The sequence below is a fragment of the Neodiprion fabricii genome, chromosome 3 (genome assembly GCF_021155785.1).
Source record: "Neodiprion fabricii isolate iyNeoFabr1 chromosome 3, iyNeoFabr1.1, whole genome shotgun sequence".
NCBI classification, from domain to species: domain Eukaryota; kingdom Metazoa; phylum Arthropoda; class Insecta; order Hymenoptera; family Diprionidae; genus Neodiprion; species Neodiprion fabricii.
Window position 1 is genome coordinate 11,009,784 of NC_060241.1, and position 12,861 is coordinate 11,022,644.

A 12,861-nucleotide genomic window follows, 5' to 3' on the forward strand; every position below is an offset into this window, starting at 1 on the left:
AGCACGAGGTATACACTGTAAAACAGCAGAAAGTGGCACTGAGCTGGAATGACGAGAAGCGGATCGTATTTCAAAACACAACCGACACGCTTCCGTGGGGTTACAAGCCTGCACCTCAGCTTTGTAATTACCGTATCGTAATATATGTAGGACTTAATTTATAACTGTACCATGATGTATATAACATTATTATGTAGGATGGGGAATAAAAACGCTCCGAAACATAAAAAATTGTACAACGATGCATATATCTGTCGATTGTCTAAAATATAAAGATGCATACTTGTTATGTGTCGGGTATAAAAAAAAGAGACACATGCGTTTTTTATAAGAAAATTCATTTATTCAAATGTTATATGTCCGATTTGTTTATCCAACTGCTGTGTGTATTGTCAAAACCTAACCATTCAACATATATTTTTCTTCCACGCTTCTTGAGCACCTTCTCCACCAGATAGATATCCGAATGAAAAACCTTGAAGAGCTCTTGTTCGTAGAAACCACCAGCGATGGGTTGATCTCGGTAGTCTTTGAGCTTGTACGTCACAGGATGGGTATTTTCCACTCGACTTATCGTGAATGTTTCAGTCGTCCAATTGGGAGTGTAACCTTTCTTGAAGACGTTTTTGAATTTGCTCATTCGAACTTTGTCGCCAGATTTGAACTTTGCCGATATGGTAGGTATCGCTTGAAGCCTTTCGTACGCCTGACGTAATAACAGCCTTTCGTACGCCTGACGTAATAACAGCCTTTCGTTTGCAACGGTGACATCCGACGGTTTCATTTTCATGGTTCGGTGTTTGGCGTTGTTGTAAGCCGAAACCAAATCAAATAAGATGTCGAGCCACTTGTAGCTTCCTTGCATGCTGAACCGTGTCCACATTTCACCTTTCAGCGTGCGATTGAAACGTTCACAGATCGAAGCCTTCAAATTACTGTACGTGGAGTACAGTTTGATTCCGTAGCGTGTCATAAGCGATTCAAATTTCGAGTTGTAAAATTCCTTTTCTCTGTCGACGTGTAATTTTTTCGGTACCCGTTCTTGGACAAGCACAGATTCCATTGCCTTCGTAACATCATCTCCAGACTTGCTCTTTATCGGTACAGCCCACGCATACTTTGAAAAGATATCAATGACTGTGAGCATGTACTTGTAGCCTTTGTTTTGTCCAGCGTACGATGTCATATCAACAAGATCCGCCTGCCAGGTCTCGTCGATGCCGGCACGTCTACACGTCGACGCGGGTAATCCCGGCGTGCAGGCATATGCAGTTTCGTCACCAGTGCTTGCTTTTTCTCGTTCATATTCCAACGCTCTTAGTCTGGTGTCCAATTTGGAAATGATTTCAGCGTTTCGAATCGACAGACCCCTGCCTGTTTTGAAGTCTGTGTAGAAGGTATCCAAGGCTTTCTCCGTGGTGATCTCCAAAGCTTTCATCATTTGATCAAAGTTGTCGACTTGGTTTTGCAGCACGCTGAATTTTCGTCTTAAGGTTTTTAAAGTTACAGTATTGTTCGGCTCTGCGGGATCTGCGACCTTGCACAGTCTCTTGTTCCGTATATCGTAATGCCCGTCCGCTGTTATTTGAAACCCGACACCCGGAGGACCGCGAGTATTCGCGGCCGTGTTTTTATCCAGATGCCGTCCAAACACGTCGACGCTCATCTCGGTAATGAATGCAAAAACGATGAGAGCTGCTTAACAAATGATTCCTGCTTCGCGTAGTTCTTTGATAATGGAGATTATTTCGTTTTCTGACTCGGATTTCCCGCTGCCTGAGATACAAGGAGTAAACGAAGACGCTCCACTAACTCGTTTGGATCATCCCAGAAAACGTATTCCGTTTCAACACCTTGTCGAGTGATCATAACTTGCGGAAGTAGACCTTCACCCTTTCGTCGAGGTGAAGGGAAATAATCCATCAATTCGGCAATGACATCTTTGAATTTGTAACTGTTATCGTTTCGAACAGCCCCATCGGATAAGTAATACTTTTTATGCGCGTTCGTTGCGAGGATTATATTTTTAAAATTTTCCCTATCTCCGGCGCTCACAGAAAAACCGTCAGGCTTCTTTTTGAACAAAAGTTCCAGCAAACCCTTCGTTTTCGGGTAAAGCGTATCGCCAATACGAATGTAGTCACTCTCAAAAGATATCAACGAATCACCAATCATTTGTCCGTTTGAGAGGTTGCGTACACCGTACACGTTGTCCAATTTACCTTTCGTCTTCGCATCTCTAATCAGTGCAAAATACTCATCCTTGATTTTCTCGACTGGTATTGCTACGATTGTTTCATCTCCTGCCGAAGCAAAGGAGTCGTCCATTTCCGAGAAAGTTTCATTTTTCGTTCCATTTTTCATCTGCTTTATTTCTTCTTTAATTTCTTCCACCTCTTGTTTTAAAGGTTTAGTATCTTTTGTAAGATACACCAGTCCTTGCAACGGAGTCACCACTGGTTTGAAAACGTCACTCAATTTCTGAGTCGTAGATTCCTTGCCCGACTTGAGCAATCTGTGTTTTCGACGGATCGCAGCACTTGCTTAAGCGATCTGATGTAAGACATCTTTTTACTTGGAAATTTCAGAGCTCTGCATGTTGACGCAACTGAGTCTGCAACGCTACTGCGTCTCTCGCTCGAAAACGTTACATTTTATTTCTTTTCCAGGCTAACAAAAGAATCGAATCCCCTCGTGTATCGTCCTTCGTTGAGCTCACTGTCTTTGTCGATCACCAGAAACCCGTACTTCTCACCGTTCCAGCATGCAGAGCACACACTTTTAAACTCTGTGTGAGACATATCGGTGTTTACATGGTCGTTGTATACGTGTCTCAGGTTCATATCGTCTTGTTTAAATAACACGAGTAAGTTTACGTTGTCGCGCACGAGATGCTTGGGAATACGCGCGTACATCTGACAGAGATAGAAACAGTCAATGTCAGATGTCTACCCATGCAAAAGTAGGCCCTAATATTGTCCCGCTTCTCGCACGCTACATCGTCAAATATGATTATTAAGTTGGACCGTGCTTCTTCCGGTGCAATCACTTGCTCACGATCGGTAAACGCAAAATACTCCGTATTCTCAACATTGTCCATCAATTGCTTCAACAATTGGTATTTTGGTTGGTTAAGAGATTTTGAGTAGATGTAGATATTTTCAAATCTGAGTCCGTTGGGATGGGTTATAAGTGTGAGCAACGCATTAGTTTTACCACAATCTGACGGTCCACAGAATATTGCACGTACACTATTCGGGAGTAGTTCACCGTGCCGTTTGTGCCTTTTGACATTTTGCTCCGAAAAGTTGTCAAAATTCATCACGGGCAGCTTAAGAGGCTGTTTCTCAAACCGCATCTCGAACATGACTGTTTGGATTTGCTATAAATATCCCGTTTTAAAGCACTTTACTTCAGTCAACGCACGAACATGATCACGTACAGAGGTAAGCGAAGCAGCTGGCGGCAACATCGTGGCAAGGGTCTAGTGAATAAAATCATCAACAGTCTTCCAGTCGAATTGCATGTACCTGCTTATCAGTACTGTGGGCCACGTAAAAAATTAACAAAGAGACTCGCGCGGGGTGATCCGGGAATCAATCTTCTCGACGCAGCCTGCAAAGACCACGACATTGCTTACTCGCAGAATCGTGAAAATCTTGAAGTTAGAAACGAGGCTGATAGGGTGTTGGCTGAGGAAGCTTGGAAATGGGTTCTCGCAAAGGACGCAAATTTGGGTGAAAAGGCAGCCTCTTGGGCAATAGCTAATACAATGAAAGTAAAATAAAAACTCGGAATGGGAATTCGAAAATCAAAAAATGTGATTTTGAGAAAAATTATAAATGCTGCAAAACGTTCTATGGTTCCAAGCAACGATGCAAAAGTAACTATCGAATCTGCGCTGAAGGGAGCTGAAAACGCCGTTAAAAAAGCGGGTGGTAAATGTAAAGTGCGAACACCCCGCGTCCTACCAGTACCTTTAAAAGTCGGTGGTTTTCTACCTTTTCTCATAGCTTTTTTTGCCAGTCTCAGCGCTACGGGTGCGTTAGTCGGTGGTGCAGCAGGTGTAGCAAAGGCTGCGAACGATGCAGGTGCTGCTAAACGAGAACTGGGAGAGAGCAAACGACACAACAAAACTATGGAAGCTATCGCGTTGGGCAAAGGGCTTCGTATGAAACCATACAAAACAGGTGTTGGTCTCCGTCTTTCAAAAAACTAGATGAGATGCTACCACGTCGCTACCAGCATCAGGATTTATGCATATTACCCAGCAAAAGTTCGGTACATATCCATGGACGACTCCTCAAACCTGATGGTACAGCTACTGTGAACACACAGCTCGTAAACAACGCGATCTGTAATTTTCCTGAAGAAATTCGCTACGAAATTAATGCAGTTGAGATTGGTAGAAGCAAGAACGTTGGCTTGGAAAGTCTCATAAAGGGTCACGCTTCCCCGCACCCTGGTCAGACTCGGCTGGTGGAGAACTCTGGATGGCTTGATGTAGAAGAGCAGAAAAAATTAACCGATGCCAAGGGTAATTTTGACGTACTGATACCGCTCAGCATGATATTGGGTTTTGCCGAAGACTACCGTAAGATCGTTGTCAACGCGAAACATGAGTTAATTTCGACAAGATCAAAAAATGACATCAACGCAATCATGCAGACTCAAAAGGCGGAATTCAAAATCACGATCAATGCAGTGAAATGGTTAATACCGTATTTGAAACTCGCGGATCAGAAAAAGTTGACCCACCAAATTTCATTCAGAAAGATCCGCCTATTCCGATGAGCTTCCGCAGTTGGGAATTATACGAATATCCCTTACTTCCCACAACATCGAAACACGTTTGGACTGTGAAAACTTCCACTCGGCTTGAAAAACCTCGGTAAGTCATTTTGGGTTTCCAAACAAGTCGAAAGAACAAGACCGGCAAGAACCCAAGTCATTTCAATCATTGCAATATCACGGACGTCAAGCTATTTTTAAACTCTCAATCTTATCCGTACGGTAACCTGAACCTCAACAAGAGCCGCAATCTGTACGCGCTTCTGTACGAGATGTACGCAAACTTCCAAGCCTTCCACTACGACAAGAACCCCGAGCCGTTGTTGATAAAGAGTGAATTCCTTCGAGACGTCCCCTTATTCGTTATCGACTGTCCAAAACGAAACGAATCTTTGAAGTACGAACCTGTCGACATCCGTCTTGAATTTGAAGCTAAAGCCAACTTTCCCGCTGAAACATCGGCGTACTGCTTGATTGTTCACGATCGTATTGTCGAATACAACCCGCTCAGTGGTGGGGTGAAAAAGTTGGTATAAAAGCTGACTCGTTCCCACCATCTCGCACAGTTCAAAGATGGAGCTTATCGTTGACATACAAGGCTTCCGTAGACCTTCAACAATACCTTCACATTGAAAGAATAGGCTATAATTTCAATCTACTCGGAAGCATTTCCATCAATGTTTTTCTTCAAGCCACCTCATAAATGGGATTGTTTGGACGTCAAATACAAAAGCCGAAATTCTTGGTTAGAACGCGATTTTTACGGTTTACCTTGGAGCTGTGAAACCATACCGTTTGAGGAAGTTTATTGGACCATTGAAGACAGGTTGTGCAAAGCTGAAAGCGTGTACGCAAAAGGAGAAGAAAAACGAGATTGGTTGCTCAAAATTGTCCCCAAAGTTCAAATCATCGATATGCTGGACTTTGACTGTCCGTCGCTTCAAATCTTGCAAAAAACTTCAGCTGTGTCTCTAAGATGTGACGTGCATACAATACCCAACGCAATCTGTGCAGCACAAAACGTTTTGATATTTGAAAATCAGCTACAAAATCATCATACTGTTCGAACGGCGAGGGTGTACGATTTGTTTTACTGCGCAGAAGCGTCTACAAGAACGGTCCTGCATTCCTGGCGAATATATCATCCTGGTTATGATACTGTTGAATAAAATTATTGTACTATCGGTGTGAAGTAATTGTCAACTGTACCCTAAAAATTGTACTCAATAAAACTGTTTTTTCAAGAATATTCATGAATTAATTTCACACCTCTACCTTGGCTCTTAAGAGGGAATTTTTTTCAATACAAAGCTTATGTAACATTCAACCTTGCTACCTATGTAAAATTCAACGTCGCACCGCAATCCGTTGTCCGCAGGCCGCTCGCCCTCAAGTTGAAGCTCGTCGGACGATTCCGAGAATTGTTTTCGTCTAACGATTCCGAGAATTTTTCAGGGTCAAAGAAGCTCTTTCTCACGGTCCCGGACCGCCCGTCGTCAAGTCGAAACTTATCGAACGCATTGTTTGTCAGTCAACATTCGTTAAAGGCCGTGAGAATCTTCTCGAACCTTCTGGAAGCTCTCAAAACCTGACACATGCCAGGATTCTCGGTCGAACGTTCGCGGATTCACGGGGTCCGCTTGAACGCCTGAGGATTCACGGAGTGCGCTCGGTAATGCAGTTATCGATCCCGCTCGATGGCACGATTTTCTTTACCGACAAAGAGCACAATTCATCCCACAAAGGGGAATACTACTGCAATTTCAGGCATTTTTTACCAGCGATCATGGTCCTTTAGAGGATTCCTTACCGACAATCATGGTCATTTGGAGGATTTTTTACCGACGATCATGGTCATTTGGGAGATTTTCTTACCGACGAGCGGTCGGCAGAGCACATTTTATCTCACGAGAGTGGGGGTAACCTTCAAGGGTTTGCGTCTGGGATGCACGGATAGACGAATTAGTCGGCTTGGTCGGTAAAGAAGGTGTTTCTATCCAGAACCGGCCTTGTTATACAACTATAGTGTAACTTACCATGGCAATACTTCAAAACACACAAATTAAAATCGAAACGTAGCATGCTACAGATAAGTAAAACTAGGCGATGTCACAGGTAATCACCTTAGCAGTTATCATATTGTTACAAAGAGTGAGGTCACCCGTCTTACCCCCTTTTAATGATCTAGTAATCATCATAGATAAAATCAGTTTATAAACTTCTTATGTCTTTAAAAAGAATAAGGTTGCTGCGTCAACCAACATTATTATAAAAACAGTCTCGTTTCAAACTTTAAACTAGAAACACGTTCTCTGCTATTAAAGCTTTTTCACAACATTTTATTTGCGCCTTTAATTTGTCTCATTAAATAAGCTCTCGAATCCTTATTAATTTTTGCAACGTCATAGAAGGTTACAATATGAATTCATAACAATTGTTAACCATATCAGAAAGATTATATCATATGATATTATAGAACCGAGCATAGAAAATTACGAGAAGAAATAATCCTCGAAATCATCACATTATCAAATCAGTATAAGCTTGCACGAAGGCACCTGAAATTATTTAGAATCAAATTTATCGCATACAATCCCATAGAATCAGGTGAAATCACAATAAAACATATGAAATCACATAAAATCCCGTATAAATCGAGTTGAAATGATTTTCAAGCAGCGTGAAATCATATACGATTCGCTTGAAATCAATACGAAATCCTATGAAATCATGTGTATTCGCGTGAAATGATGTAAAATCTAAAAAATCAGATGAAATCATTTGAAATCATCAGTAATCATCCGGAGTCACAGAGTCACTTGTGCATCGAAAGTTGAAATGAATAACCCCCCGGTTCGAGGACGCTATCGTTTTAAAATGTACATATCTGGAAATCCAGTGACATATAGCATGGAAATCGCCGTGCTAAATGGTGCGGAAACGTTTTCCACATATAACGCTAAAGCTTACGTGGACAGGTTACTATTGAAAATCAGGAGACTAAGCCGACATTTTAAATCAAACGCTCGTTATCAAAGCTACTTCATGGAATCAAGCGAAATATGTTGCGTGACAGCTGGTTTACATCAGTGTAAATTGTGCAGAGCATGTCAGACGAGTATTCTTCAGAGATCGTCGGAAAAACAGAATAGACAAAAACAATTCCTACAGATATGTTAAAAGCCGGTAATGTGAGATCAGCTGAATGTGCTCTCGAGCCAATGAACATTCTCGTTTCGTATAAGCCTAAAGAAAATGAGCCAGTATCTGGGCTACGACTAACTTAGACATAGGAAGGCCAGAATGAATAATAACACTGGTCTGCAAAAAAAAAATTCTTTTTTTGTCCGTATTGTTTTCATGCATGATAACATCATAGTTGGTGCTCTAAACACGAAATTTAACATGCAAATAAATACAGCACATAGATTTTAAATACAATGTTCATTTAATTATAAAGCGATATTATCAAAATAACAACAATTACAAAAAAGTGAAAAAAGACTACGGTCTAAATTTTACAGCGAAAAATGCTAATTTTACAGTCACAAGTTATATAAATATCAGTATATTCATCTTATTATGGTAATATAATTCAAGTTATTTTGTATTTTTTTTTCTTTTCATCGCTTCCATCGAAGTTTCTCGGCGAATCGACCAACAAAAATCAGCAAGCATTGCTGCTGACCATTTTCCTCCTTTCTCTTACGACTAGCTAAAACCTATTTCGTATGTATATACGTTGTTTAAAATGTTAACGCATAAAACAAATTAAAAGAAAAACCCTAAGTTATGATACTTCGGAAAAAAATTCATATCGAAAAATTGAGACGTGATAGAAAAAATCGACCATCGGGAACAGATCCAGAGCATCAAAATCTTCATATTTATGACATAGTTTTTTGAAGGAGGATTTTGTTGCAGACTAGTGTAATATACAATGATTCCAAAGTAGACGCGGATTGCTTTGATCAGTTATCCTATGTGTTAAAAAGGAGGTGGGCATTGTTTGACATCTGCTGCTCGCTTTGTGGGAGATGGTTTTCTTTACACTTTCTGCCCACTTCGTGGAAGATTCTATTGTTGGCATTTAGCTACAGTTTATTGGCCGTTTCTACACTCTGTGTGTCGAGTATACCTCTTTCGAGCGTTCTCGGATTTCTGCCGTTTCTTGACGTTGTAAGAGTATTTTGCTGTGATATTTTTGGGTTTTTGACAGAGACTAGTATCAAATCATCGCGTGCTGTCGCACGTACTGTGGCCGAATCTCTTTTTTCATATATTTCGCCACTACAAAAAATTCTTGCTCATTCAGAAATAAATAATCTTTTGGTTATATATTAGCCGTGCATAACTTCCCTCTACTAGGTGGTGAAAATCTCGTGTCCCCTTGGTGAAAAGAACCATGTATAATTGACTGCAATTAACTTGAATTATCTACTGTTCTTTCAAGAGTGTTTTGTTGATATTCTCGAAACTTTTCCATACGCAAACATTTTTTCACAATTTCATTATTATCAGTTATAAATTGTGTTTTTCTTCTACCCATGTTAATCCACTTATCGAGATTGTTGATGACATTAATTTTTTCGTTCCCTTGTACAAACTGTCACGCATATACAAAATGCCACGCATTGACTAGTCCAAGAGCGAGGTACTTTTTTTCTGTAATCTTCTACAGAATTCATTATCTTGCTTGAAAATGTTCGCGGGGTGTCCCCTGGATATAAATTATGGTTGGCGGGATGTAGAAGGCTGAGCTTTAGCCGCTATCTTGGAAAACACGTTTTATTAAATATCTTGTGAACCGTGCATCATACGACAAATACGGTACATGTCTTTCTTGTGGGTAATAAAATTCTACGAAACTTTTATCTTGAACATTTTCCTTTATAGTGCATAGATTTTTATTAATAGCATGACAAACTTTTACCAGAATGGTTGTTGCTAAATACCTATCGTTAACGGTTGATAAAATATTAAATTAGTGTTATGACAGGTGTTATTCGTTTTTTATTTTACAAAATTAATTTGCATCCATTGAACTCTGTTATCCCCTTCTCCACCTTCTCGGTCTCGGTATTATTATTATTGTTTTTATGATAAATTTTTATGATATAAAGTGTTGTAAAACTATTGTACCATGCTACATTGAAACTTTTTGATGATAAAACCTTCTATCCCCATGCAAGTAAGAGAGAACTATAAATTATCAGCAGTTTTTTACACTATTTATCGAGGGGCTTACCACTCTCATAATGACTGTCCCAAGTATGACACCATTGCATATGTATTTCACATATTACATAGTTATTACACTGGTATTACATGTATGGCATAGGGATTACAATAGTATTGCATGTATTGCATAAGTATCCCATAAGTATTGCACGTATTCCACAGATAGTGCACAAGTATTACATACGTATTGCATATGTATTACACATAGTATTACATGAATTACATGACCATTGCATGACTATTGCATACTAATTATACAACTATTACAAGACTATTACATGACTATTATATATTTATATAGATACACATTATATTACTGTAAGATGAGTATTTCTCAGTATACCTATTAACAATGGTTTTTGTCTCACTGTCATTAATTGCATCCCTGAAGTCTTGCTTGAATTACATTAAATAGTTTATTGCAACTATTTTTTTATAACCTCTTTTACCCTCTAAATTTCATAATAAAATTTGCAAATCAACCTTTAAATATAGTAAAGAATAATTCAACGCAACCATAATTTATATATTATAATAATATTCTCTGTATATTTATGCTAATAGTACTCTGGAGAGGTTAACGATACATAATTATATATATTTTTTAGCAATTGAGACGATCTTCAATTAACTTTTAAATCACAGCGTACTCTAACAAATCAGAATCACTGAATACATGATGACGTCTTCGGTCAATTTTCGGGTTGCTCAGAATTAGCTTTATTTGATCTCCTGTTACATAACTTGTATCGTCCACATCTGGAAAAACGAATATGGAGCTCGACGAATTCGTCACTTTTCGCATGAATTTGACTTCATAATCTTCCTCGCAATCTCTGTCTCTTGATTGGATACTTTTAACAACGCCGATGTAGTATTTTTTGGTTTTTTTGGTGAGAAATTCGATCAGCACAAAATTTCCGATATTTGCATCTTTACCTGAAAATTCAAAACGTTGTAACCAGACGTGCAATGATTTCAAATGAAATTTTTTCACAGCAGTATTACCTTGGAGTGAAGTTGTAGGAATAATCTCGAGGATTAGTTTCAAAACTAAATCCGAATAAAAAATATGCCCATCAACTATCTGTGGTGTTGGTAAAGTTCGCATATATCCAGAAATGCATTTGTAATCATGTGACCCCACTGGTGCCGGACGGAGACTAGAACTTATTAATCTATACCAGGTACATAGTACGCCAATACTTTCATTATTGACGTCAGCGCTTAATCTGGAGTATTCTCTTTGTGGGTCTGTTTTTCCAGTTAGATAGACGAATCCAAGAACAAGGCCTACTCTGTATTTCGTTTCTGCCTCAGTGTCTTCTCTAAAAAGCATCCATGTCCCTATACTTATTTCCGGATTCTCTTCGACAGTATTTGATCTAGTAGCTGATTCCTAGAAAAACAATAACATTATACGGAGAACCAAGAAGTTGAAAATTAACACTTTTTGTAGTCATCACAACGACAGGATGTGCCAATGATGGAATCTAAAAAATTTATGAGGTTGAAGTTCGTAACGTTAACGTAACGACACATTATTTGAAAAAAAACTATGTTTTTCAACTTCGTAATTGCTTTACAGAGGCTGTAGTTCTGATGTGGGTTGACTTTGCTTGATTCAAGCCACTATTTATTGATTACTGCATTTCTAAAAAATTCTAAAGTTGCAAAATAGCGATTTTCTTCAAATTGTATCGTCTCGTTAACGTTACGAACTTCAACCTCCTAAAAATTTAGAATCTCAACCAATTGCCGCATAAATTATACAACTCTATTCGTTGGGGTTATACATTTACCATAGAATAATGCTGCATTATATTTTTTTTCTAGGTGTAGGTAGGACATTTTCCGCAGTATTTTAATGAGTCTGGGTCATAAGGAAAGATATTCATTACTTATTTAGGAAGAGTTAATATCAAGCTAATAAGTACCTTCTTGGACAAATGCGGCAGTTCGATTTCTCGTACTCTCTGAAGTCTGTCGCTACTTAAACGGTGCTTGGTTTTATTAAGCAGCCAACAAATGGACGATTTTCTAACGACGTATTCGGCTTGCGACGAATCACGCACGACTGCAAATGGACTCGTTTCATTTAGTTGAACTGTTTGGGTGGAGTAATTTTTGAGTTCCAAAGTTCCTGTTACAGACTGCAACGTAATCATATCATGTTCAAGTTCTGCAGATATAGTGTCTTCATTTGCGCTCTCCGTTTCCTCGCTGATTTCTTCGCTGTCAGATTCGTCGTCTGAGTCTAGTTGAATAGACTTTGCAGAAAAAGGCAGTGTACATAAGATATTGTTGAAAAATATACCAAGGTTCCCGAGATCTTCAATAGCTCGACATTTCGCGTCTTCAACGGTTTTCTGTATTTCTTGATTAGAAGGTAGTGGATATGTGTTGACATTGATTACACTTTTTCTCTCCCTAAATCTTGGAAATATAATATTTTCTGACTCTTCGATGATGATTTCATTTTGTACTTGAATTCTATTGAGACGATGAATGATGTCCATCATGCTGCAGTTGACAATAGTCGAGTACGTGGATGACATTGAACGGACTTGTCGGAAAAAGCTTTCACATGGTTGACTACTATATAAAGATGGCAGGAAGAGTTCTGGTTGGTCCGAATCTCTCAGGCGTATGATGACGTCAATAAGCGTATGAGCATTTATTTCAATGCATGTGTAACAGTTGGAAGTTATAAAATTTTTGCCCAAAGTGTAACTGTCATTTGCCGAAATCCATGCACGCCACATCCTTAAACAAAACACAGAATACCAGATGCTAAATATTCTTTCCAACGGCGTTAATTCAGAACCG

The 12,861-nt window shown here is 39.2% G+C and overlaps 2 protein-coding genes across 2 annotated transcripts in view; both read right to left on the reverse strand.

The window, feature by feature from the left end:
* Positions 1-12,861, reverse strand: part of LOC124178536 (sodium-dependent dopamine transporter) — a 420,680-nt gene that overhangs the window by 356,781 nt on the left and 51,038 nt on the right. The gene's annotated exons all lie outside the window — the stretch shown is intronic.
* On the reverse strand, positions 10,051-12,852 carry LOC124178540. Its single transcript, XM_046561976.1, has 3 exons — positions 11,970-12,852; positions 11,041-11,431; positions 10,051-10,971 (listed from the first exon to the last, which is right to left on the reverse strand). Exons 1-3 carry the CDS (start codon positions 12,795-12,797, stop codon positions 10,667-10,669), a joined length of 1,524 nt encoding a protein of 507 aa, XP_046417932.1. The 5' UTR covers positions 12,798-12,852; the 3' UTR covers positions 10,051-10,666.